General features: G+C 44.2%; 2 protein-coding genes across 8 annotated transcripts in view; one reads left to right on the plus strand and one right to left on the minus strand.

The window, feature by feature from the left end:
- The window catches only part of Col9a3 (collagen type IX alpha 3 chain), a 23,512-nt gene extending 18,362 nt beyond the window's left edge, over window positions 1-5,150 (plus strand). For all 3 annotated transcript variants that reach the window (XM_028885321.2, XM_028885322.2, XM_028885323.2), the window contains 2 exons: window positions 2,222-2,299; window positions 4,432-5,150. In XM_028885321.2, coding sequence (XP_028741154.1) covers window positions 2,222-2,299; window positions 4,432-4,622 — 269 coding nt within the window. In that variant the 3' untranslated portion in view covers window positions 4,623-5,150. The remainder of the gene's footprint in view (window positions 1-2,221; window positions 2,300-4,431) is intronic.
- Window positions 280-27,435, minus strand: Tcfl5 (transcription factor like 5). Of its 5 annotated transcripts, none has more exons than XM_037205463.1 (6): window positions 26,726-27,342; window positions 25,679-25,862; window positions 25,076-25,238; window positions 22,886-23,129; window positions 20,032-20,173; window positions 280-1,023 (listed from the first exon to the last, which is right to left on the minus strand). In XM_037205463.1, the coding sequence occupies exons 1-6, from the start codon at window positions 27,337-27,339 to the stop codon at window positions 976-978; spliced, it is 1,395 nt and encodes a 464-aa protein (XP_037061358.1). In that variant the 5' UTR covers window positions 27,340-27,342; the 3' UTR covers window positions 280-975. The 5 variants fall into 5 exon arrangements, with proteins under 5 accessions (XP_037061358.1, XP_028741158.1, XP_028741157.1 ...); XM_028885325.1 differs by lacking the exon at window positions 280-1,023 and adding an exon at window positions 5,155-5,918 and having other exon boundaries at window positions 26,726-27,435; XM_028885324.2 differs by lacking the exon at window positions 280-1,023 and adding an exon at window positions 5,157-5,918 and having other exon boundaries at window positions 22,886-23,132; window positions 26,726-27,435.

The raw sequence follows: 27,435 nt of genomic DNA on the forward strand, positions 1-27,435 counted from the left end.
CATTTAGGATGGCCTAGTGCCCCCCAGTGCTACTGTCTACATAGCTCACCTAGAAATGCTATAAAGATGCAATCAACGACCTGGCTGTACCATATACACAGCAGGACTCATTCAGGGAGACTCTGAGAGGGCTGGGTCTTTGTGCTTCTGAGGGCACCACAGGTAATTTCTTACCATTCTGTAGAAAGCACAGTAATCCGAAATGTGATATTTTCCCCAAATACCACCAGGACAAAATTTGTTGGAGATGTGAGCAATAAGTAAAAGGAACCCATTTTCACTCAAGAGCTCAGACTTTAATGAGGACTGGTAGTACATGACAATGTCAGTTGCAAAAGTTAAAAACAACTCATTCAAACTGTATTTAAGATGATATAAATCAAGAAGCCTTTGAAAGGAAGAGAGAGGCCAGACCTCATGACTTGTCTGTTGGTATCATAGCTACCAGCACATACTGTGGACAGCTTGCTTGAAGAAAGCTGGGGTATCAGAGACAAACTAGGGGTTCTGATGACACACTGAACTGATGGACACTAGCCTTTCCCAAAAACCTTTGCAATTTGTATATTTTAAAATGCAGACCTCTCAAGCCTCATGTTACCCTGGTGACAAATTTTAAGCCCCTGATTCCACCAATCTGATTGATTGGCCAAGAGCTCCCTGCTCCCCAAAAGTAGCTTAAGAAAATAATCTGTATGGGAAGTTATTCTCTGAGTCCTTCGTCTTCTCCAAGGTTACACATAAAACTTTGGTAGGTTGATAGACTCGGTATAATTTGCATATCATTTTTTTTTTTTACCTGTTTTTAAAATCCTTGGAGATTGAGGAATTTCAACACTGGAGGGCAAACGTGGAGAATTCATCTCTTCTCAGTGCGGTGTCTGTCCCAAATCAACTTTCAAATGACTGTTTTCTTGGTCACATCTCCAGAGTGTGGTCTTCTCAGGCAGTCTGTGCCATCTGTGACTGCCATCTTTAAAAACATAGGATTTTCTCCAAACGGGTATCTGAATTCCTTCTAGACTGAAAATAAAATTTAGAGCATTATGTGCCTGTATAGATGATGAGAAAAACAGTTGGACACTAAAGGCCATGACAGAGACACCCAAGGTCTCAGGAAGCCTGCTGGGATGGCAACACAAACCTGATTTCTGTTTGAAAGTGGATATGCCACATTGTCCACTTTGTGTGAGGTACTAGGCACTTTTAAGTTTGAGTGTGCATCAGGATGCCATGAGCCCACTGTAGAGAATGTACATATCTGATTAGGCCTTCTCAGACATCAAGCTCAGGCCATGGTCATTGCTGTATCTGTTCTCCCCTCCCTGAAAGCACAATGCTGAGTCCTCTGTTGAGGTTCACCACATGGAACCAGTGGGTGTCTGAAGGCATCAAACCCCCAGTAGTGGGGCAGCCTTTGCAGACCACTGGCAACTGCAGACCACAGCACCACTCCTAACAGCAGGAGTGTAAAATAGTCCAGCAAGTAGCAATAGCCTTAGACTTGCACCATGATCACACCCACACGTGTCTGATGCTCTAGAACTCAAGCCAGAAGACCAATGCTGCTGTATCTGTGCCACTGGAAGTTGTTTGCTGTTTACTTTTGTTGTTCTTGAGGTGCTGGGAATTTAATATAGGGTCGTGTGCATGCTGGGTAAGTGATCTATTATGGCATTGTCACTTCTGCCCTGTGTGACCATGACCAGACCAAAACAGATGAAAGCTTTGAAGAACACTTAGGGGATATTTTAAAACATGCTAATGCCAGATGTGATCCCAGCAGTTGAAAAAATGAGGCAGGAGGATCACTGTGAGTTGGAAGCCAGCATGGGCTGCATAGTGTGCTCCAGGCCTGGATCACAGACTAAAATCTTGTCTCAATTAAAAAAAAATTAAAACAAAGTATCCTTTGATAAGCTGTGGGTCAAAACTCATATTGAAAACATGAACATCAAATAACACAATTGTTTCAGAGGCATACATTTTTCAAACAAAAGTAAAATTCCATCAGTGATTTTGGAGGTAAGGATGGTGTCAGCTGCTGTGTTGGGGATGTAGGTGTGCTACTCCGGTCAGACTTCTGCTAAGCTGCACCTTGGTGAACAGCCTCGCTTCAGGGAATACTTAAAAGCAGCTAGCTCTGTGGAAACAAGATAGATAAGGCCATCATTGTGGATGGGCAGCCATTCTGACTTGTCTATGTCTTTCCTCACTGCAGGAAGCCAGGGTGACAGAGGAGACAAGGGTACAGCGGGTGCAGGAGTGGATGGACCTGCTGGGGACCAGGGGCCCCAAGGTAGGCCACTGTCCTCACACAGCTCTTCTCAGGGAGGGCTGGAAATGTTTTTCACTTAGTAAAGCATTAAGGAACTACTTTTATAATCTCTTTGGTATATAGAAATAATGGATAATCAGTAATATAAGTGATCAATAATTTTTCTGTATCTAATTTTAGCTAAGTAGGTTTGGTTAATTTCTATCTTACTAAATATAATGTCTATTCCAGAAAATTATCTCCCTCTATTCTTTTCATTTTGTTTTTGTTTTTTTGAGACACGATTTCTCTGTGTAACATCCCTAGCTGTCCTGGATCTCACTCTGTAGACCAGGCTGGCCTCAAACTCACAGAGATCCATCTGCCTCTGCTTCCCAAGTGCTGGGATTAAAGGCGTGCGCCACCACTGCCCAGCTAATTATCTCTCTTAATTGACTATATTTACATTGAATGATTTTTTTTCTTTTTACTTTGTGTGTGTATGCATGTGCCGGTGCACACATGTGTGCACATACATGCATATGTACTACAACACACATGTGGATGTGGATTCTATTGTTGGATTTTTCTTTTACTCTTTTGGGGGGCCCACCACCCAGCTCCCAAATAAATCACACATGGAGGCTTATTATTAATTACGAATTTCCAGCCTTAGCTTGGCTTGTTTCTTTCCAGCTTTTCTTAACTTTAACCCCTCTGTCTTTTGCCTCTGGGCTTTTGCCTTTCTCTATTTTTATATTCCATTCTCTCTTACTCCATTGCTGGGTGTGTAGTTGGGTGGCTGGCCCCTGATGTCCTCTTCCTTCTCTCGCTCCTAGATCTCTCCTCTCCCAGATTTCTCCTTCTTTTAATTCTTTCTGCCTGCCAGCTCCACCTATCCTCTCTCCTGCCTTGCTATTGGCCATTCAACTCTTTATTAGACCATCAGGTGTTTTAGACAGGCACAGTAACGCAGCCTCAGAGTTAAACAAATGCAACATAAACAAAAGTAACACACCTTAAAGCAATATTCTACAACAGATGTCAAACAACAATTTTGTGGAGTCAGTTCTCCTCTACTTTTAAATGAGTTTTGGACATTAAATTCAAGTTACTGGCTTCATAGGCAAATACTTCTACCGGCTGAGTCATTCTGCCTGCCATGCTTCAGTGTCTTAACATAAAAAACCTGAATGCTGGGGGTGTGGTGGCATACTTGTGATCTCAGTACCCTAGAGGCTGAAGTGGGAGGATGAATTCACACCATCTGCAGGCCTCCTGAGGAATTTCATCTGCAACTATGTATCCCAGGGAATGCTCCTCTCTGGGTTCCTCTAGCCATATGTGCTTGGGTGACTCTCGCTGCCTCCTCTGTGAGGCACAACCCCTCTCCTTTGAAAGGTGCCCCCACCTCATAAGGCTCATTCTCCCTGAGGTATAGCCCCTCTCCCTGAGGTACAACCTCCCTTCTCTTTGTAGCACCCCTGCCACAACTGTTTGCCGTCCTGACTATCCTGTCGGCCACCCCAGGCTACAATGCCACCTATGTTGCCTTAAGCTGCCACTCCCAACTGTGCCCTCACATTTGGGTCATATCATGTTGGTAAATGGCTATGGCCTACCACCCCTAGCTAAAGCTCCCCAACTTCCTCCCAGGCTGCCTGCCAACCTCAAATATGCTTTTTTATTTTTAAGGTTTATTTATGTATTTTATGTACAGAACTGTTTTTGTCTGCATGTACAGCTTCATACAAGGAAAGGGCATCAAATTCCATGAGACTACAGTTATAGACAGCTGTGAGCTATCATGTGAGTGTTGGGATTTGAATTCAGGACTTCAGGAAGAAGAGCCAGTGATTTTTAACTGCCGAGCCATCTCTCCAGCTCCTCCAAATAGGCTTGACATGCACCCCACAAGCCCTTCTGGGACCAGAATGCACTGTGTCTTCAGGACACGAGACTATCTGGCTAGCCTGGCCTCAGCTGTACCTGCTTACCTTCTGCCCAGCCACTTGTCTTTGCCTCTGCTCTTCTGGACTCTGTGCCCAAGTGCCCCATCTCTGACCTTTTGAAGGGTTCAGAAGTAAGCCAATTAGAGAATCTTCCAAATAGATTGTGAATGGCTGCTGCTTTGGAATTCTCATGGTCTCTAACTGCACTCTTCTGGTTTCTAGGGCCTCAAGGTGTACCTGGTATCAGCAAAGATGGTCAAGATGGTGCTCATGGTGAGCCTGGCCTTCCTGGTGATCCTGGCCTTCCTGGAGCTGTTGGTGCTCAGGGAACCCCAGGGATTTGTGACACTTCAGCCTGCCAAGGAGCTGTGTTAGGAGGGGGTGGGGAAAAGTCAGGTCCTCGGAACTCATAAACAACGTTAGGAAATGACGGGTAACGAACTCCAGCAGGCAGCAGGTACCAGTCGTGTGGTTACTAGAAATGAACAGTATAGCTGGTTACAGTCAGCTAGTCCTTCCTGGCCTGCTGCCTGGGCCCTCAAGAGCATCTACTGGCACCACTGCCACTGTCCCATCTGCAGGATTAATGGCAGTCAATTCATCTGTGACAGCATACCTCAGGCACAGGCCCTAGAGATGGAGACTTTAAACCAAGCATCTGGAAGGGATGGTGTATCTTTTTTGTATGTGTGTACAATTTCATGAGATAAAAACACTCAGAGACTTGTTTACATAACATTTATATAAAGCCTATAATAGACTACCAATAAAGCAATCTGCTAACCCTTCAGATTAGCACTGGCTACAGTGTGATGAAGGTGAGGAACTTAATATCTACTTCACCTGCTTTCTATTACAAACTTACTATCTCTGGCTCCCAGTATTTATTGAAGGAACTACACTGCACCATCTGTACAATAAATAAAGCTACTCACTGGAAACCTCTGTTCCAAACATACAATTTATTACACATAAAGCAATGACTCACAATATGGAAATGTGGGCATTGAAGCAATCTACTGAGAAAATGTTTATGGGCAAAAGGAGCTTTAAAGGAAGTCTCTGGAAAATTCTTAGCAAAAAGTTTTAAAATGGCACTGCATTTTCCAATACAGAGTACCATGAGACTGGAATATAGGGGGTGATAGAACAAATGAAATAAAGTTTCCAAACCTCTTCTAGTTAAGAACAATTTATCTTCTTCCAATTGCTAAAGGGGCATATTTAAAAAGTAAACAAAATAAGTAAACGGCAATGTTTTCTTTAGTCTTGAGACTCAAGAAATTACCAAGGATGTTAATTTTTTTAAGTTATCATGTTAAGAACACATGATGGTGTCGGACAGGTAATTGAAAAATTACTAATTATCAAGATGTCTTCATCCTCAAATGGTCATCTGGACATTAGTGGGTAAGTATTTTGTTTAGATAAATACTTTCACAAAATGTGCTCTCAAAGTCCTTACTGGAGTCCCACCAACTGGAGCTGCATCCCTCTTGAGGACTCAGAGCTGAGCTCTGGGATGGCAGGCATGTGTATGATGCCGAAAGAACGGCAGTTCTCTCCCAGGTCCTGGGTCAGTCCAGTCACTTGATCTCCATGGCGGGGCTGCTCTGCAGACTGCCCTGTGCAGGGCAGGTCACCAGGGATTCGGGTCTGGTCAGCTTTAGCCTTCTGCCAGTCTTACCGCAAAACACGCTCTCAAATTCCTAAAGTCAAGAAGTGATCATTAATGCACTGAGTTCAAAGATGTGAACGCTGCTAGTTTCAAAAGCACAAGAGGCTGAAATTAGGAGCCATGTAAAGTATCTCAAAGTATGAGCTAAGGTATCACAAATGTCACACCTTGGTGAGCAGGTATGTGAGAAAACAGGAAAAAACAAAAATTTCCCTCAACAGCGGTTACACTACTATTTTAAAAAGATTTTCCAATAAATTCTCAGTCTGAGTATATGTCAAAATGGCCATTTTTATGGTTAAAAAACATAAAATATACCATTTTCATAATTTGTTAAGTATCCAGGTTGGTGGCTGTCCCTTCACACACACTGGTGAGGATCCTTGGTCAGCCAAGGACTAGGTACAGTCCCTGCACACAGTGAGACCAAGAGCAACTCCCTGCAAGCTGCTAGTCTCTGCTTATTCACCCGGCTTCCCCTGCCTTTAAAAAGGCCTTAGGTCTAAAGTCTCCATACGGCTGGCCCCCTAAACACAGGGTTTGCCTCAATGTTACCAGATAGCTACACCAAGTCTGATGGCCCAAGTATTGGGAGGGTGGGGGAGACACTCAAGAAGGCTAGTCTAGAAGATGCAGGAAACAAGTAGTTAACCATTTCTATGAATTTGTGAAATGCAGAATGTGGGAATTCCTACAAGATAAGTGACCCTGAGAGGAAAGAGATCAGTATTTGGATTTCAATTCAAATACACAAATGAGTGCAGACGCAGACATCGGAATAGCTGTCTACAAATGAAAGAAAATAGCAGGAAGTGCTCGAATTCACTAAAGTGGGAGGAGGTTGGGTTCATGGATGTGGGCCTTCACTGTTCTATTGTTTTTGTTCAAGTTTAGAATTTTTTTCTTTTTTTATGTATAGTGTTCTAGACTCATAAATCTAGGTTTGTATGTTCCTGCTTTGGCAAATATGTATAGTAAAATTTGGTGTTTTCACCACTTCCAAGTTTACAATTCCAGGGCATAAGAACACAGTACAGTGTCCATCACCAGAGCTTCTTCCAAAATGTCTCTTATCATTCCAAACAGAAACTGTCCTCATTAACCATGGCATCCCATTGCCTGCCCTGACACACACCAGTAAGTTTCCATCTCTGAGTCAGATCTATTCCAGGGACCTCACATTGGTGACTAGCTTATCTCACCCAGTTTGTCAAGGAGTGTCCGTACAGCAGGTGCCAGACCGTCAATCCTTCTCATGGCTGAACATTGCCATGGGTGTCCACAAAATATTCTGCTTGTCCACTCTCTGTTGATAAGCACTGCTGCTGTGAATGCTCAGAGACAAATGTCAGTTTGATTCTTGTTTTCAATCTCCTGGATTTACACTGTGTGGAATTGCTGGGTCTTTTGGCAGTTCTGTTCTGAGAACTACCATAACTGTTCTCCACAGTAGCTGCACTACTTCACATTTCACCATCAAGGCACACACAAGGGTTAGAATTCCTCCAGATCTTTCCTAACTCTGGTTATTTTCAGATTTTGTTTTGTTCTCCTGATATTTGATCAATATTGAAGTGGTATCTCATTGTCTTGTTTTTGTTTTCCAGCACTGGAGATCAAACCCAGGGCCTTGCAAGTGCTCTACCACTGAGTCACATCCTTGGCCCCAAGAGGGTGATGTCCTAGAAACCAGTGCAGAAAGCCAAGGGATGTCTTGAGGGCCCACCTGGGCCCATCTCTGGCTGAACAGTATGGGAACAGTAACTAAATGCTTCTGGGAGTAGACCTGAGAGGAAGGTGGAGTTGAGAGGGTATTCATGCCCTGGGTCCAATCCCCAGCATAAACTGCCTGTAATTCTGGCACTTGAGAAGAAAAGGCAGGAAGACCAGAAGTTCAAGGTCAGCCTCAGCTACACAGAGTCTGAGGCCAGCCTGGGCTACATGAGCTATGAGGTCTTGTTTCCTAACACTAATACAAAGAAAAAAAGAAATGTTTGCTTTAAATGCACTAGATAGGAAGAGACTAAAGAACATAAATTTTTAATTTGGGAAGGACAGAGGAAGGATGGGTATTTAATTAATAAAAGCAAACTTTTGACAAAAAATATTAATGCATACAGAATAAATCAAGGAAGCTGGAGCACAGCCCTCAGCAAGGAGGGACCCAGAATAAGTCCATGGGCAAGATAGGCACAGAGCAGGACAAGGAGTACAGGGTTATTTTGTGCAAGACACTTTATTTTTTAGAATAGAGCACTGCATAATTTTGGCCACTTAGTGACATATAAGTTATATGTACTTGCTGGGTGGCCGACAGGTACTTCTGGTGGCATGTTCTAGAGAGGGAAAAAAATCCTGTAACAGCAGTTTCCTGAGAATTCGAGAGTATCTGAGAAGTATGACTCTATCTCTTGGCTTCCTACTGCTCCATCTGTGCCAACCATGCTCTTATGAGGACATTTAGAAACTTGTAGTCATCAAGATACATGTCCCAACCCTGAGCCCTTGAACACAGGCTGTGCTGTGGCAAATGGCACTATATCAGCCTCAGCAAAAGCTCTAGTTCTGGGTTCTTCATCCACACTGCAGAGCCCATCCAATGCTAGTGGCAGTCTTTTCTTCTTCTCTGGGAAGCTGTGTTTATTACCTGCTGTATCAACTCCACATTGGACCTCAGCATCTGGTGAAGTCAGTGGTAGAGAGAGTTCAGCTCCCCAGTGCACCCAGGCAGGGCCACCCCACAGGCTGTATAAATGATACTTACCTGGTGTGGGTCTGTTTTGCAGCAGGGGCTGTACTTGGATGAGATCATAAAGGATGAAGTTTAATGGACCACATTCTCCATCATATACACAAAACAACTTCTGGTTTATGCATATCAGAGCATGGGACACAGCAGTACTGGAAGGCAAACAGGCCAGGGGCTGCTAGCTGTCAATGGTAGGCATAGACCCTCAAGAGTCTTGCCATGAGGGCCTCAGAACCTCTGCAAGGAAGATGGTACTCAAAAAGACTGGGTGCAGTCTCTACAAGGGGCATCTTCCCTACCCTGAGAGCAAAAGGTTGAGTCTAGACTAGAAAGGATGATGGAGGGGCTCTAGACTCAGGAAGGCACACCACTGTCTACCCAAACAGTGGACACTGCACAGCAAAGGGCAGACATTTTACCTGCCTTGGCTGCTCAGGTCCAGGCTCCCAGATTAAGCCAGGGACGGTCCATAATTAAAAAGCTAAGGAAAAGACAGACTCAGAGGAGTGGACCCCCAGGAAGGTGATGACCTAGAAGCCAGTGCAGAAAGCCAAGGGATGTCTTCAGGACCCCTCTGGACCCCTCTCTGGCTGAACACTGTGGGGGCAGTGATAAAAGGCTTGTAGGAGGAGACCTCAGAGAAGGGTGAGGTTTAGAAGCACATAGTGTGGTTTTGAGTTATCAGTCAGGAGGGCAAAGAACAAGGCAGTGCTAGCAGGGAACAATGGACCTAAAGAGTTCCCTAGAACACTAGGAAAAATAGCGTCGGTTTTCATTAATTAGGGGGAAATGCTTGGGGTCAGGACCTGTGTGTCAGGACAGGGTCTGGGAATAACCAAGTGAAGGTATGACTTCATAGCAAGGAGGACCCCTCCCTTGGTGACAAGAGGAAGGCAAAGCAGATGAGTCATGGCAATGGGGCTCAGCAGCCTTGAACACCTTGCTGAGGTTCATAGCCACAAATCCCTAATAGCCTTTCACACCACAATAAAATGTTACCTACCAGTGGCCCTGGACTAGATCCCAACCAGGGAAACAAATGGGCATTATTGGGACAAGGAACAAAATGTAAACATTAACAGTGCTAGGTAACAGTGCCCACCAATGCTCTACATGCTACTGTTCTGCTTATGTAAGACAACGTACAAAAGGCAAACAATGGAGAACTAAGGTATAAGATGGCATCCATAATTCTATGAGATCATTCAGACACACAAGCAACCTGGTACACTGTGCAAGCCTAGATGGGTTCTTGTGATATTTATGTCTGAAATTACTTTATAATTAAAAAAATCACCAGTAACCCAAATCAAGAAGGGGACATTTCAGACCACTGGCCAGATCTCTTCAAACCTCAATGCCACTATAAACAGGGATGATGGAATTTTAGTTGCTTAGACTGAAGGGCAGAATCAAATACAGTTCATAAGTCATGGTTGAATAGTGAGGGAGAAACAGGATGAGCAAAACAAAAACTCTAAGCCAGGCAGTGATGGTGCACACCTTTAATCCCAGCATTTGGGAGGCAGAGGCAGGCAGATCTCTGAGTTTGAGGCCAGCCTGGTCTACAAAGCAAGTTCCAGGATAGCCAGGGATACACAGAGAAACCTTGTCCTCAAAAACAAAAAAACAAAGACAAAAATAAAAAAACCAAACAACTAAAAACTTCAACAGAGGTCACTGGAAGAATCCTTACAGAGGGGCTGGAGAGATGGCTCAGGAGTTAAGAGCACTGGCTGCTCTTTCAGAGGACTGGGGTTCAATGCTCAGCACCCACATGGCAGTGTACAACTGTAGCTTCAGGTCCAAGGGATCTGGCACCCTCTCACAGATTCAGGCAAAAAGACCAATGCACACACCTTTGATCCCAGCACTCAGGAAGCAGAGCCAGGCAGATCTCTGTGAGTTTGAGGCCAGCCTAGTCTACAGAGTGAGTTCCAGGACAGCCAGGGTTACACAGAGAAACCCTGTCTTGAACAACCTAAAAGAATCCTTACAGAAATGTAAGACTGGGTATTAGACATTGCCACCAGCTTTGTGAGGCTGATATGAGTAGAGATCAGTCTTTTAGAGGCCTGTGTGGAAACCTTTCTAAATGAAGATCCAAACCTATAATTGTCTGTGTGTGGGTGGGTGAGGGGTGGCTCAGTGGTTAAGAGCACTGAGCTGCTCTTCCAGAGGACCCAGGTTCAATTCTTAGCACCAACATGGCCGGTCTCAACCATATTAACTCCAGTTCCAGGGGATCCAACGCCCTCTTCTGGCCTCCATGGCACCATGCTCACACGTGGTTTACAGACATACATGCAGGCAAAACACTCCTACACATAAAATTAAAAATGTTTTAAATTAAATGTGTGCATGGATGAAGTAATAGCACATCAGCTGAGGGGTTAGGTGATGGGCACACAGGTATTCATGGTTCTAAACATGCTTGTTAGAACATTGTCATGCAGTGGTCATCTACCTATATCATACTTTCATCTGCCAATACCTCTGCATCTCCATTAGGAGCTGGCCAGACCCAAAAGTACAGCATGTCCAGTCAAAGATGGGCTGCAAGCCATCCCTAAACCTTTCCATGGTGTCCCACACTCAGTATACCACAGCAATGCTGATCTGGGGCCATTCTCTCCACTGCCTTTTGGCTGAGTCTGTTTCCAGAGCTATAGCTGCAGCCTCCTACCAGCTCACCAATATCAAGTAATGAATATAAAATGTACTCTGACCATGTATCTCTCTGCCAAAATCTGTTCAGGGGTTCTGGTTCTTAGGAAGACCCCAGAATCACTGCACTCTGGATTGACAATCCTGTGCCCCCTTCACAACCCCAGAAGTGAGGCTTTGTAGACACTGCTCTCCTCAGCCATAACATTCAGCACCTCCACTTGAAAATCTTTGCAACTTCAACTCCCTTTCCCCAGCCTCTGTACATCCTGACTCAAATCCAAAGCTCCTCTGCAGTCCTATTGGCCCTAGATTCTACTCTATGGCAGAATCTGACTGCCACTCACTATTGTTTCCTGTCTCCTTCTGAACCAGCAGGGTCTATCATCTCCACCAGGTCCCTAGAATCTGGAGTAGGTGCCTGATACATTAGGAAAGAGCTGAGCAAAATGGGTACTAACAAAACTTGGGGGAAAAAAGAACACTTAAAACTCTCATTACTGAATCCTAAAGAATAAGAATATATATGCAAATAAGAAGGGGAAAGTTACTATGGAAACAATCAAGCCTGAATATGTTCATACCAATGATGGCCCAATAATCTGATCCAGAAATCATCTACAAGTTCAGTGAGACAAAATTCAAAAATAGCCTAGAAATATAATAGTCTTCTCAGGGAAGAGGATATCAATTGGTTATCCAATACCAAATGGCCAGCCCTAAAAACATATATACAAATAACATTATACAGATTAAGCTAGTTATATACTTAGAAATTTATGCATCATACACACATATATACTTATATGCATGTAACAATAAAAAAAAGAGACCATGAATTTGAAAGAGAGCAAGGAGGGATATATAGGGGGGTCTGGAAGGAAAGGTAAGGGGAAAATGATGCAGTTATATTGTAATCTCAAAAGGATAAGAAAATCCTTAGTTTTAAAAGCCTGATCTTTTGAGTATATTCTTAAGATTTTATTTCAAAAATTATAAATACTTTTTTGGACTGGATTAAATCAACAATTTACCACAAATAGGTACACAAAGCCAAAGACTAAATCTTTTTAACAAATAGTAAAGCTTTATTTTAAGACAGACCAGCAGTCTATTCTAGCAAACAGTGTTACCAATAACCACAGAGACCCAATCAGAGTAAGCAGCAGTGTGCGAAGTGTGCTCCAGGTGGACTTAAAAATAGCTCACAAGGCTGCATTATACAGATGTAAACACCACTCAGGCACAGAGGATAGAAAGGGACAAAGACAAAGATTGCAAGGTCCAGTTCAGTGTGGCTGGGTCCCTGGCAGGCCTCTCACTGGGCCCTTGTCAAGGCTCCAGGTCTGCTGTACCATCTGAACCCATTCTCCAGCACACTCCTGCTGGGCTCTGCAGAACATGAGTCCAAAATCAGTACCCAGGTATGACAGCTATTCTTGACTGTCAACTTGACTACATCTGGAATTAACTAAACCGAAGCTGCTGGGTACACCTGTGAGGGGCTTTTTTCTTAAATCATTCAAAGTAGGAAGACCCACTTTTAATCTGGCTCTTTTGAGATGAGAAGGTATACCTTTAATCTAGACCACACCGTCTGCTGGCAGCCTATATAAAGGACATTGAAGAAGGAAGCTTGATCTCTTTGCCTGCTTGCTCTCACTCTTGTTGGCAAGTCCATTTCTTCACTGGCATTACAGCCTACTTCTTCGGGATTCCAGTGTGTACTGAAGACCAGCTGAGACCTCATGGACTGAACGACTACTGGATTCTTGGACCTTCCACTGGTAGACAGTTATTGTTGTACTAGCTGGACCAAAGACTGTAAGCCATTCTAATAAACCCCCTTTACATATATCTATCTATAGAATATAATATATATGTAGACTCATTCTATCAATTCTGTTCCTCTAGAAAACCCTGACTAATACAGATTTTGGTGCCAAAAGTGTTCTAGAGCAGCAGAAGTATAAGGATGAATTTTCAAAGTACCTGGAATAGGCTTTCCAACTTGCCAAAACCTACAGTTACTCAAGTCTCTCCAGTTACTAAAAGCCTCTTCTGGAAACTTGAAGAGTACTTGGAGTGAACTATTTTTCAAACTTAAGTGGACAAATGCATTTGATTGTCTTGATTCATCAATTGTGAGAGGCAATGGGTTTGTGGAAAAATAAGGAAACTGATGATGCTGGTTGGTTGCTCCTATCATCTCTGGATAAATTGACAAAGGAAAAGAATGAGCTTCATGATAAAATTAACCAATTTCTAGCATCTCAGAATACGGTGAAAGATAACAATGGACTCAGTGATAAAATTGACCAGCTCCAGATGTGCATAAACAGTCTAAAGGTTTCTAAGTGACCTAGAAGAGAAACCTCTCTCTAGGAGCCACAGAGCTCAAGATGTGAAAAATCAAACTTAAGCCCTCATTACAAGGTTGACTGAATTACAGAGAAAATTCAAGTCCCAGCCTTAGAGAGTGTCAGCAATTAAATTAAGGGCATTAATTGGTAAAGAATGGACTCCCGTAACTTGGAATGGGGATTGTGGGAAGGACCCTATTGAAACTGAGAACTTTGAACCCTCAGATTCTCAAGGGTTTATCTTACCTGAGGAAGTAATCTCTCCACCCTCCACAGAAGATGAACTATTACCCCCAACCCCTGAAATATTGCCTTTTCCACCTTTGACTAAGGAAATTAATCATCATCTGCTAAACCAGCAGTGACTTTCTATGAAGGAAATGACTGTAGTAGAATATTATTTTAAGGTGTGCTACTTTTGTTTATGTTATATTTGTTTACCTCTGTGAAACGGTGTTACTGTGCCTGTCTAAAACACTTGATGGGCTAATAAAGAACTGAACAGCCAACAGCAAGGCAGGAGAGAGAAATAGGTGGGGCTGGCAAGCAGAGCAGATATACAGGAGAAATCTGAGAGGAAAAAAAAAGAAGTAGCCAGAGAAGGAGGAAGACATCACAGGTCAGCCACCCAGCTACACATCAAGCTATGGAGTAAGAGTAAGATTTACAGAAGTAAGAGAACAGGAAAAGCCCAGAGGCAAAAGATAGATGGGATAATTTATGTTAAGTAAAGCTGGCTAGAAACAAGCCAAGCATAGGCCAGGTATTCATAATTAAGAATAAGCCTCCATGTGTGATTTATTTGGGAGCTGGGTGTTGGGCCCCCCAAAAGAAGCAAAAACAAACAACAACAAATGCCAGGCAAGACAACACTGATGTCCCTCAGGACTTGCCAATAGATGCCTTTAGACCTATAACCAGACTGAAGGCTAAGCAGGCCCCTAAAGGGGAAATAGAAAGTGTAGTCCAGCCGGGCGGTGGTGGCGCATGCCTTTAATCCCAGCACTTGGGAGGCAGAGGCAGGCGGATCTCTGGGAGTTCAAGGCCAGCCTGGGCTACAGAGCGAGTTCCGGCCTGGGCTACAGAGCGAGTTCCAGGACAGGCTCCAAAACTACACAGAGAAACCCTGTCTTGAAAAGCCAAAAAAAAAAAAAAAAAAAAAAAAAAAAGAAAAGAAAAGAAAAAAGAAAAAGAAAGTGTAGTCCATGAGAAGGAACACTACACTACAATACTAACGAGCTTCATGAGTTGGCTAGTTCAAGCAGAAGTCTGGGGAATATATGTGGGAATGGATTTTAAGGGTGTGGGATACTGGTGGAAGGATCATAAAACTGGATCAGGCTGAGTTGACTGATAGAGGCCCTCTGAGTGGAGGTTCTAGGTTTAATAGGGAAGCTCACACAGTTTTTAAAAAAAGTGTCAAGTTTGCGTGAATCGTTGGCTGAAGCATTTGTCAAAAGATGCCTTTTGAAAAGGAGTTGGAGATGCCTGATATCCCTTGGCTCAGTGTTGATGAAGGGATTCTAACATCCAGGGAAACTGCAGTGCCAGTGTGGGCATGCTGTGTAAAATCTGATCCTCCACGATGGGCAGGCCCAGAAGGCATGCTTTCACTAATCCTACAAGACACAAAATAGTGAGAGGGGCACCAGCACATCTGAAGAGCTTTGTTTTCACCCTTTTCCTTGTGCAACAGTGTCTTAGGGTTGGAGATGTTGCTACTCGGTTGGATGAATTAAACGCAATGGGTATCAGGGGCCTGATGGCAGCACTGAATCACCAAAGGCAAGGTTATCTCAGTTATCATAATGGGCAGCATAGACAAAGCGACATCCATAATGGCCTGACCTGTAATGGTCAGAACAAAGTGACTTTTATGTTGTCATGAATATAGACCTTTGGTACTGGCTAATCAATCATGGTGTTTCCAAGAATGAAATAGGTAAGCCTACTGCTTTTTTGTTTGATCTGTATAAGCGAAAAAATTCTCTAACAATGAAAAAAGGCTACAATTGGGTTGTGGCAAATGGAATCTCTGCCCAGACCCAGAATCCCTTGAATGAAGGGATGGCCAGGTCCCCAAGGAAGGAACTTGATAAATTACCTAGGAGTTTTACTGTTAGCCTTTCTTCGGTCCTTCCCCAGAGAAACTTACAGCCTTTTACAAGGGTAACTATATACCAGAGGAAATACAGAATGGGTAGTAGAGAAAGCTAGCTATAAATATCAGCTAAGGCCATGAGAACAGTTGAAGAAACGATGATTATAGTTGACATGAATATTTTTGTCATATTTTGTTAATGTGTTTGTACAGATATTTGTGTTTTCTTTCCTTGGTATCTTTACTATATAATGTAACAACAATTAACAGAGTATCAGTTGTTATCATATTTGAGATACTAAAAAGATGTCCCTCAAGGGGCATTGCCACCTATTCTAAATTTATAATGCATTTGTGGTTATATGAGGAATAGTTATGTCATGTTAGGCATACTTATGACCTGGTTAAATATATGATACATTTGCAATTGTATTTGGGAATAGTTCTATCATGTTAGCTGTAATTATGACTTGGTTATTGTTTTCATTTAGAAATTAAGCATGACATAAGGAGATATGATTATGTGTCAAGTTGACAAGAGGTGGACTTGTGATGGCTATTCTTGGTTGTCAATCTGACTGCATTTGGAATTAACTAAAACCCAAGCAGATGGTACATGTGTGAGGGATTTTTTTTTTCTTAATTAAATCATTCAAACTGGAAAACCCACTTTGAATCTAAATCTTTTGAGGTGGAAAGATCCAACTTTAATGTGGACCACAGCTGCTGGCAGCCTACAAAAAGGACAGGAAAAAGGAAGTGTGCTCTCTTTGCCTGCTTACTCTTGCTGTCAAGTCCATCTCTTCCCTGGCATTAGAGCCTACTTCTTCAGGATTCCAGTGTGTACTGAAGATTCTTGGACCTTCCACTGGTAGACAGCCATTGCTGGATTAGCTGGACCATGGCCTGTGTGGTGGTTTGAAAGAAAATGGCCCCCAAAGGGAGAGGCACTATTAGGAGGTGTGGCCTTGTTGAAGGAAGTGTGTCACTGTGAGGGCGGGCTTTATGGTCTCTTTTGCTCAAGCTTCCCTCAGTGTGACCGTCAGTTGACATTCTGTTGCCTGCAAGATGTAGGACTCTCAGCTATTCCTCCAGTACCACATCTGCCTACATGTCACCATGCTCCCTGCCATGAAATGGACTGGATCTGTGAAACTGTAAGTGAGCCCCCACAATTAAATGTTTTCCTTATAAGAGTTGCTGTGGTCAGAGCCGGGCGGTGGTGGCGCACGCCTTTAATCCTAGCACTCGGGAGGCAGAGGCAGGTGGATCTCTGTGAGTTCGAGGCCAGCCTGGGCTACCAAGTGAGTTCCAGGAAAGGCACAAAGCTACACAGAGAAACCCTGTCTCCAAAAAACCAAAAAAAAAAAAAAAAAAGGGGGGGGCTGGAGAGATGGCTCAGAGGTTAAGAGCACTGGTTGCTCTTCCAGAGGTCCTGAGTTCAATTCCCAGCAACCACATGGTGGCTGACAACCATCTGTAATGAGATCTGGTGCCCTCTTCTGGCCTGCAGGGATACATGCCAGCAGGATACTGTATACATAATAAATAAATAAATAATACATTAAAAAAAAAAAAAAAAAAGAGTTGCTGTGGTCAAAGAAATGAAAACTCTAAGACAAAAGTTGGTACCAGGGACTGGGGTATTGCTGTGATAGGCCTGACCATGTTTGTTTGGAGGAATTTAGACTTTGGTACTTTGGGTTAGGAAAGCAGTGGAATGCTTTAAGCACTGCGTAATGGGTCACACCAGTAGGAGCAATGAAGACAGGGTGCTAAGAGTTATTTGACTGTCAGGGGCTCAGGAGGAGAAGAATTTTCGTATGTTGCCTAGAGATTTGTTCTTGTGATATTTTGGTGAAGAAAGTTGCTGCCTTTTGCCCTTGTTCAAAGGGTCTGCCTGAGGCTAAAGTGAAGAGTTTTGGATTAATTCCATTGGCAGAAGAAAGCTCAAAACAGCCTAGTATAGATTTTGTCATGTGGTTATTACTGGTAACTCTAATGAAGATTTATAATGAAAAAAAGCAAGCTGAGCAGGGTAAATTACAAAAGGTAAATTTTGAGGAGAAAAAGAGCAACAGAAAGTAGAATAGAGCTAAATCCTATGTTCAAGGAGATATTCGAATTAAGAGATGGAGTAAAGGGAGTGGTGACCTCAGGGCAAGATCCCACCCAGCTACATTTCCAACTTGTGAAAAGGAACTAAAAAAAAGCTTAGAGCCAGATGTGGTGGGGCACACCTTAATCCCAGCACTGGGAAGGCAGAGGCCAGATTGGTCTAAAGAGCAAGTTCAGGGACAGCCAATCTTAGGTAGTGAAGGAAACAGAAAGCTGATGAAGGGGGCCATGTTCCAGTGCCAGCAAGCAGCAGACCTTGGCAGCTTTGGCCACATGGTTCTGGCTTTAGAGTTAAGGATAGAAGAAAGGAGTCATGGAATAAAGCTGCTGAGGCCATTTAGGACTCCCTAAATGGAGGCCTAGAGAGGCCATTATGTGAAGTTGTGAAGCTGAAGCCCAGATTGCCTTGCAGAACCCAAGATGTTAGAGATGTCAGAGTTGTGGAATACCTGTCAAGGACAGCTGCTAACAGGAAGTGAAAACAGCCCAAGAGAGAAGCTGAACAGAGTAGAAGATCTGAAGAGCATTTCAACATGAGACATGAAGATGCATAATCTGGAGTTTGCCCAGCTCATTTTCAGTCTTGCTTTGGTCCAATATTTCTTCATTATGCTCTGTTCCCTGCATTTTGGAATGGTAATGTATATCCCGTGCCATTATAGGTTGGAAGTATGTAATCTGCTTTTTGATTTTGATTTTTATAGGAGGATTACAGTTAAGAGAGTGGCATGCATCTCAGAAGAGACTTTAAACTTTGAAACAAGTTTGAGACTGTTATAGACTGTGGGGACTTTTGAAGTTGGACTGGATGAATTTTTCGCATTATGATATGGCTATACGCTTTTGGAGGCCAGAAAGTGGAATGTGATGGTTTGAAAGAAAATGGCTGCCAAAGGGAGAGGCACTGTTAGCAAGTGTGGACTTGTGGGAGGATGTGTCACTGTGGGGTGGGCTTTGTAGTCTTTTGCTCAAGCTTCCCTCAGTGTGACAGTCAGCTGACATCCTGTTGCCTGCAAGATATAGGACTCTCAGCTATTCCTCCAGCATCACATCTGCCTGCATGCTGCCATGCTCCCCGACATGATGATGATGGACTGAACTTCTGAAACTGTAAGCGAGCCCCCTCAATTAAATGTTTTCCTTATAAGAGTTGCTGTGGTCACGGTGTCTTTCACAGTAATAAAAACCCTAAGACAACCTATAAGCCATTCTAATAAATCTCCCTTTCATTCTATCAGTTCTGTTCCTATAGAGACCCCTAATATATCAGGACTTCACTTACTTCTCTAAGGCCATAGGCTGTGACCACCAGAATTCTGAGGCCAAAACGTAGCACAGGTGTCTCCCAAGGACAGCAGAGAACCAACCCACAATTGTTCCCTTTCTTCTACCAGTCCATCCCAGGGCTAAGCCAACTCCCAAACCAAGCATCAGTCCTTGCAGAACCAAGAGGGCTGGCCAGCTATTACAGCCCACGGGTGGAAAGAAAGAAATAGAGTGCCAGCAGTCCCCAAGGAACAAGAAGTGTGTGGGCATCTAAGGCTCAGCCTGTACTGGTTATATACATCACAGAAATCTAATAATTGCCTCTGAACCCACCTGAAGGCAGAAGTCCAGACTACTGGTTCAGCATTTATCTGCTCCTCATAGACCCGCCCCCACTTTTGCTATTCTTACTTTCATTTCTTTCAAAGCTTTCATTTTTCCCCCTCCCCAGGGCTTCACAAACACTAGGCTAATACCCTGCCACTAAACTATATCTGTTGTCCTTATCAGAGAAAAAAATCATGTCCTGAATACCATTTAGACCCAACATAATATACTGCACACAACAGGTACTAAATTTGGTATCTGACAATTGATATTTGACAGTCATCTATATTTCATAAGAAAATCTCAGCTGTGACTATGACTTTAGTAAGTGACATCAACAGACAGAACTCCCTTCATATTAGACTTCATATCTGACCTCAGAGTCCAGGATACCCAAGGCAGTCTAGGAAGAAGGGATCAGAGGCAACACTGACAACTACAACAGAAAATTCTCAAGTTTCTGCCCGCCTTTTCAGTCACCACATCAAGAAAAAATCCCCATCTTCACTGAACACAATTCAGGAACACTGAAGTCCACTTCATGAATACTCACCTTTTTAAGGGAATCCCCATGTCTTTCCTGAATGTACTTCAGGAATGCTGTGGTCCACTGAAGGGTTGTTGCTTTATCTGTCTCCGCATTGCAGAATGGAACTAAAAGATTCAGCTCATCACAGCAAATGCGGATTCTGCGCCTGCAGTCAAAATCCACAGTAATCACACAGGACAGCTGGTGAAGTACAGGAGCAACAGAGGTCATTATTCATTCAAAGAAAGCAGAATGCATGGAGCTGACCTCTGAAGGCTAGGAGGTGTGTACCACCTGGAAGCCTCACGTAAGCCAGTGGGCACTTTGCCACTGAATACCTGTCTATAGAGGCCATCACTATCCATGGTCACCAGACAACCTGTAGTGGCCCAGTAGCCTCCAAGTCCCTACACTTTCTCACATATTTACTTCTCATGGGCCAGCTCTCTATACCAGGGATGACTGCAAATCCCTCAACTCAAGAACAAAATTTCTGGGCAAGTAATTTTTTTTCATTGTTTTTATTTTCTTGCAGTTCTGCGCACTGACCTCCAGAGCCAGCCCCACATTGTTATTCAGGAATCATGACTTGCTTCCCATGTATAGAAATATGTACTCAGGCACATGCATAGCTTCCAGACTGAGTGGGGCATGATGATACACATCTATAATAAAGCACCTCAGATGCTGAGGCAGAATAATCATAAATTCAAGGTCAACCTGGGCTATGTAATGAGACCCTGTCTCATAAAAATAAACTTGTCCTTTTTTAGAGAATTTAGGGCAAGCCTGAGGATGAAGCTAAGTGGTAGAATGCTAGCCTATTATTCCATGGGGCCCTGGCGTCCATCACCAACATTGAGAAAAAGCTTCTTGAGAGAATTAAGTCACACCTTGTTTTAAGCTTTACATATCACATCCAGTAATAAGCAAAGCCCTCACTGTGCTGACACAAGCAGTTACACGGTACAGTCCACTACCCATCTTCACACCCACACACCTAAAGTCAAATGGCAGCTAGCACACTCTGGATGCACTCTAATTTCTAGTAGAAGGCCCAACTCCTTCCCTATCAGCTCAAGTAGTTCTGACCTCAAGTGTGTGTGGTACATTAACAACCCTATCCTACAGATGAGATAGATATTCAAGCACAGAACTCACTGGAAACCATTAAACCAGGGGGTGTCAAGATTTCCACAGAGCAGCTATCCCACACGTGCTCATTAAACACACATCAGGGTGAGCAGTACTTGATTTACAATGCACGGTAAGCTAAAGGAAGTCCCTCAGGTATAACATGACCTGTGTACAGGTATAATAAGAAAAATGCCTGAGCTATAGAGGGAAACCCTGTCTCAAAAAAAGAGAATGCAATGGGGCTGGTAAGATGGCTCAGCAGTTAAGAGTATGTTTTGCTCTTGCAGAGGACGCCAATTTGATCACCAGCACCTACATGGTGGCTCCCAACCATCTGTAACTCCAGTTCCAGGGATCTTCTGACCATTGCAGCAGTCACCAGGCACATACATACATGTAAGTAAAACACTCATAAAGAATAACACAGCTAGAGAGAAGGCCCAGTGGCTAGCTGCTCTTCCAGAGGACCCAGGTTCAATCCCCAGCACCTACATAGTGGCTCACAACCTGTAATTCTAGACTCAGAATCCAGTGCCCTCTTCTGGCCTCTACAGTCACACAAGTAGTATACAAATATACATGCAGGCAAAACATCTCATACATTAAAAAAAATTTTTTTTAACTAAAAATGAAGAAATCCTAGCACTTGGGAGGCAGAGGCAGGCAGATCTCTGTGAGTTCGAAGCCAGCCTTGTTTAAAAAAAAAAATAGAGAAAAAAGGTATCTATCTAGTTTTAACACATCCTCTAAAAAGCAATAAATCACCTTGGGTTATTCAATAATTAAACTTCAATGCACAATAATATCTTGTTAAATACTATTATTACTGAGCTGAAAATATAAACGCAATACTCATAAATGACCAAATTGATTATTATTATTAAACACTGTAATAAAAACCCAACTTCAATAGAGGAAAATTAACCTTTTATACTACCTAGAGTAGCACATATAAAATCCACAGGTAAACTCACTTTTATAACTCACTTCATTAACAGTTTTAACCTCCTCTTTTCCAACATTTTTTTTTTCTTTTTTTTCTTTTGGATGTAGGGTCTTGCTATTCAAGACTAACCTATAGTTCACTATATATCCCAGATTGTCCTCAAACTTGAAGCAATCCTCCTACCTTAGCCTCTTGAACACTGCAATCACAAATGTGTACAACTATATCTGGCTTCCCCAAATAAAACACAAAGGTACAATGTTACCTACTGTGTATTTACCTTGAAGGCCCAATACTCTCCTTAAGGACCTGCTGACAAAACTGGCCTTCTCCTAGTGTCTGGGAACTTGGGCTTGGGGATATTAGTGAAGAACAGCCCACAAGACCACAACTCTGCAAGCAACATGGCTCACACTGAGAGCCTGGTATTCAGAGTGTGCCAGATAGGAACTATCGTGTGATGGGCACCAACACAGTCTCTGAGCCTCTAACGAGCCCTCCTGTTTGGTGGCACCTTGTTGGTGCCCTTGGAGCACAACATTGAAGTCATCAATTAGGAGGTCCTACGTAACCTTCCAGAGAAGACTCCTGGGAATGTGCTCCCTAGCTCTTCCCACATACCTTGGATCATTGTGCCTTGTATTCTGCCACTGTAGTCAGTCAGAGATGAGTCCACCAGAGATGACTGAGTCTTGAAGACTCCTCAGCCTCCATACAGAGGGTGGACTATCATACAAAAAGCCAGCACATCTAAGACAACTGTATGAACTGAGCCCATAGTCCGTGCTATATTACCTTCTATCTCTTTCCATTCGGTTATGCCTCTCCCGACGCTGAGACCTTCCTCCCTGGGGTCCGCTCTGCGTCTGCTCCCCCAGGTTTGACTGTGAGGACTCAGAAGACTGCCAGGTACCCTGTGAAGCTGTAGAGCCTTCGCCCACATTCTGAATCTCTCCAAGGGCTCTTCGCTCCACACTTGTATCCAACTGGCGGATTCTACTCCGATTCCTCTTATTGATTGCTTGTTTACATAGCGCTTCTTCTTTGCAAAAGAAGAAAAAAAGCCGTCATTTAGTTTTTTATTCTTAACTCATTCCCATCAATGTAGACTATCTTTGCTGAGCATCTTGTTTTTTTTCTGAGAAAGAGCCTCACAAAGTCCAGTACTGCCTTAACTCACAATGTAGCCAAGAATGTCTGAATTCCTGAGCCTCCTAAGTGCTGGGACTACAAGTGTGCACCACTATTTTTTGTTTTTTGTTTTTCCTTTTCTTTCTTGACTGTATGTGCCTGTGCACTCACCCATGCATAGACAAGCTTTGCATTTCAATCCAAGATTCTAACACTATCAAGTACGAATTAAAGAAACAAGGAGCTATGATGGCAGAGACTCTGAGCACTAAGCACTGAGCTCTAATCCTACAGCACAATCAAATCACCCCTTCTGACTGGGTGGTAGTGGGGCATGCCTTTAATCCCAGTAGAAGCAGGTGGATCTCTGAGCCTGGCCTACAGAGTAAGTTCCAGGACAGACAGGGAGTACACAGAGAAGGCTTGTCTCATTCAATCAATCAATCAAACAAACAAACAAACCCACAAACCAAACCAAATGAATGCTATGCAACCAACACAACTATGTCAGATCCTCCCTCTTTTTCATAGAGCTGAACCACTGACCTACCACTGAACTAAATCCCCCACTCCTCCCTTTCATTTAACAGCTGTTATTACCCATGAATACAGAAACCAAAACACTGTTTTCTTTTTTCTAGAATTTAGGATGGAAAGAATGTTTCAAATATTTTCACTAAAAATTTTTCTTCACATCCAATTATTCTAATATGAAAATTGATACTTTACCTCAGGATAAAACTTAACTGATTCAGTTAAATATGTTTTCATGTTCAAGTGATTCCACAAAAAAGCAAAGAAAAAAATCAGCTTTTGCACTTACATATTGTGCACATAGTATAGAAATAAGTCAAATTCAATCAGATAAAAGAAAGTAAGCAGGTGATATGCTCTCCCACTTGTCACAAAAAGCCTTAACACTAATTCTGGATCACATTTTAATAGAGACAGAGAAACAAATTCAGAAGTTCTGATGTTTTCTTTCTTAGCCTTAGCAATAGGCACAGTCCCACATTAGTGCTCATCTATATTTCACAGAAGGATTTTCAAATAAAAAGTATTGACAAACAAAACTGAGGGCTGACAGGAAGAAGCAGTTCCCATCTCATCCTGCCTCAGCAGCTCTAAGCGCTTCAGGGAGTAGTAGTTCCTATCTCTTGAAAGAAAACCTTCCCAAGGAGGGAGGGGCTGAAGTGACTATCAAGAAACTGATCTGTTGGTGGAGCTTCTTTACACTCCAGACCTTGTGATCATCCAGTGGCCTCTGCCAAGCCCAACCACTGCCACGACAGTGTTATTTCTACCTCTTTGGAGCTTTCAGCTGATTTCAGACTCCATCATCACTCACAAAGTATGAAATAAACTACAAAGTACTTCCAGTGGCTATGGCACCTGAAGATGTCTGTGAGTCTGTTGTCATTTTACTGTTAAGGAAAAGTTCCCGCTGAGCGGTGGTGGCACAAGCCTTTAATCCCAGAATTTAGGAGGCAGAGGCAGGCAATCTCTGTGAATTCAAGGCCAGCCTGTTCTACAGAGCGAGTTCCAGGATAGCCGCCAGGACTGTTACAAAGAAAAACCCTGTCTCAAAAATAAAATAAAATAAAATAAATAAATAAATAATAAAAATAAAGAAAAGAAAAAGCTCCCAAATTCAAAATAACCAAAATTTGAGTTAACTATGATGTTCAGAAAAAAGTTCAAAGATGAGGATGAGGAGTACGGGGCATACCTAACACTTCTTACACATGTGTATATAAAAGTCCTCTCCTGTCCCCACCCACCACAGCCTAAATTCTGCAGCTACAGCTTGTCAAGAGCACACACACAGCCACGACCTGCTGATTTATCACTTACCTCCCACCTTAATCCAAACCTGCTCGGGCAAGGCTTTGTTTCTACTACCTCCTGTCTGTTTGGTGGACTCAATCTCTTGCTGGTAACAGAAAGAAAATGCTCTAGGCAGTCCAATATCCTGGTGCTTGGCAGCTTCCAGTATAGAACATGAGTTACTAGAACTCTGGAAAAAAGTTAAGTAACAGAAATTGTATCAATATGTGGCTATGTCAGCTCTACAGCACAAGTAAACTGCACTCAATACAATTACGCTCAAACCTTCTGAAAAACTTTCATTTTTAAAAAAGATTTTAACTATGTGTATGTGTGGATTTGTGCACATGACTACAGGTTCTGGATGCCAGAAGGATCCCCTCCTAAAGCTGGAATTAACAGGCAGTTGTGAGATGGGAACCAACCTAGGATCCAATACAAGAACAGTATGCATTCTTAATCACTGAATCATCTCTCCAGCCCTTTTACTAGGTTTTTTAATAATGCCTAACAATATAAATATTACAACTTACAAAGGTCACCAGTTCCATTAAAAAAAAAAAAAAAATCCTGGGACAAGATCAAACTAAGTTACCAGCCCTGAATTTGACACAGATGAAAAAGCTTTACCTGTGTCTGTGCAAGGCTGGCATTCCCACCAGTGGGACAGGCACTTGTAAACAGCGGGTAGGTGAACTGCAAAGCAGTAGTGGCAGCAGCAGTTTTATTTTTCACTAAGGTCGTACATTTGTTTTGTTGCTGGTGAAGAGGAACATTCATTAATTCAGATGGATGTCGAATAAGAGTTACCAAACTGCCAAGACAAAAGAAAACCCAGAAACCTGAGGAATATGTGGCGGAGAGGCTCCCGAAACATTGCCATCACCCATTCCACCACTAACAGGTCATGCTAGACTCCGCCCTGCTTCTCAAGCAGTCCTGGACATGGCCTGCATGATCCACTGGCCAGTGGTGCTGGTGAAGTTCACTTTGTCTCCTCCCTGCCTGCAGCACTCCCTGATAACCAATCTCTGTCATCCTCCAAATCTGGCAAGGATGGAAAAGACCAGGACAGCTGGGTGAGTGGAAAACTGTGGAGTCAGTGTCTTCAACAGCTACCTGGGAGAGCATTAAGTGGGCCAGGAACTACCACAGGTTTCAGCTTAATCTTAAAACTCCTGCCTTTCCACTCCAGAGGTCCAAGTCTGCACTGGAGGCCAAAGCAGCCCCCCATGGCACTCAGGGGGGAGACAGAAGCAAAGGGTACAGTCCTCAGAACTCTTCCTCTCCTCTTTTGGGGGTGTAGAAGACAGCCCGAAGGTCCACAAGCCCCAAGGTACTCCTTAGAATTGCCACGCAGCACTTGTATAGTGTGCAGCTTCCAGAATCATCCTCAGGTTAATTCAGAGCAGGCCGGCATGAGACCTCCTATATCTAGTATCCAGACTGCCTGCCCCTTTACACTGAACTTCCCGAAGATCTTTGGGAAAGGCTGGTGTCCATGCAGCCATGGAAGTAGCCCTGCTGACCACGTTCAGGTATCCACCAAGAGGTGGCCCCGCCGGAGCCCTTCCAGGTATCCACCCAGACCCAACAGGTGCCCAGAATGATCCCTCAGACGGCAACAGCGCTATGAGAAGACCCCTCCTCCCCGACGCCCCCGCGCCCCGCACGCACTTGTTGAGCGCCACGCCCGACTCGCCGGGCTCAGCACCGCGAGGCGCAGGCGGCTCGGCCGGCATGCTGTTGAAGCGGTCCTCCAGACGGACGCGTACGGTCGGCTTGGCCCGGGCCTCGGGCGCGCCGTCGGGCCCCGCGCCGCCCGCGCCCTCCTTGGCCGCGCCGTCCGCCCGCGTCCGCGTCCCGTCCGCGCCGCCAGGCGTCTTCTCGGCTGCGCCCGCCTCGCCCAGCAGCATCATACGCAGCTCCTGGAAGTCGACGTGGCCCAGACACGGCGCGTCGGCCGCCAGCGGCGGGCACAGCACTGGGTACACGGGCGGCGCCGGCGCCAGCGAGCCCGCCGCGCCCGAGCCCGCGCCCGGGCCGGCCAGCAGCGCGGAGCCCAGGCGTGCCTCGAGCTCGCCGTCCGCCGCCTCCATGTGCGAGTAGAGGATGTGCTGCAGCTGCGTATACTCCACTTCCGTCATCTCCACCAGACTCAGGTCGGTGGTCGTGAAGCTCAGTCCCGGCTCGCCCAGCGCCGCGTCCCCGCCGCCCGCGCCCTCGGGGCCCGCCTCGCCGCCCGTCGCGCCTGCCTCAGGCGGCGGCTCCCGCGGCCCGGGGCCCGACATGCCGGCGCGGCGCGGCCCAACGGCGGGGCGCGGGCGCGGGGACGGCGACGCAGACGCGGGCGGGCGGCGAGGCGGGGTCGCGGCCTCCGCAGACGA

Source organism: Peromyscus leucopus, chromosome 4 (genome assembly GCF_004664715.2).
Source record: "Peromyscus leucopus breed LL Stock chromosome 4, UCI_PerLeu_2.1, whole genome shotgun sequence".
NCBI lineage: Eukaryota > Metazoa > Chordata > Mammalia > Rodentia > Cricetidae > Peromyscus > Peromyscus leucopus.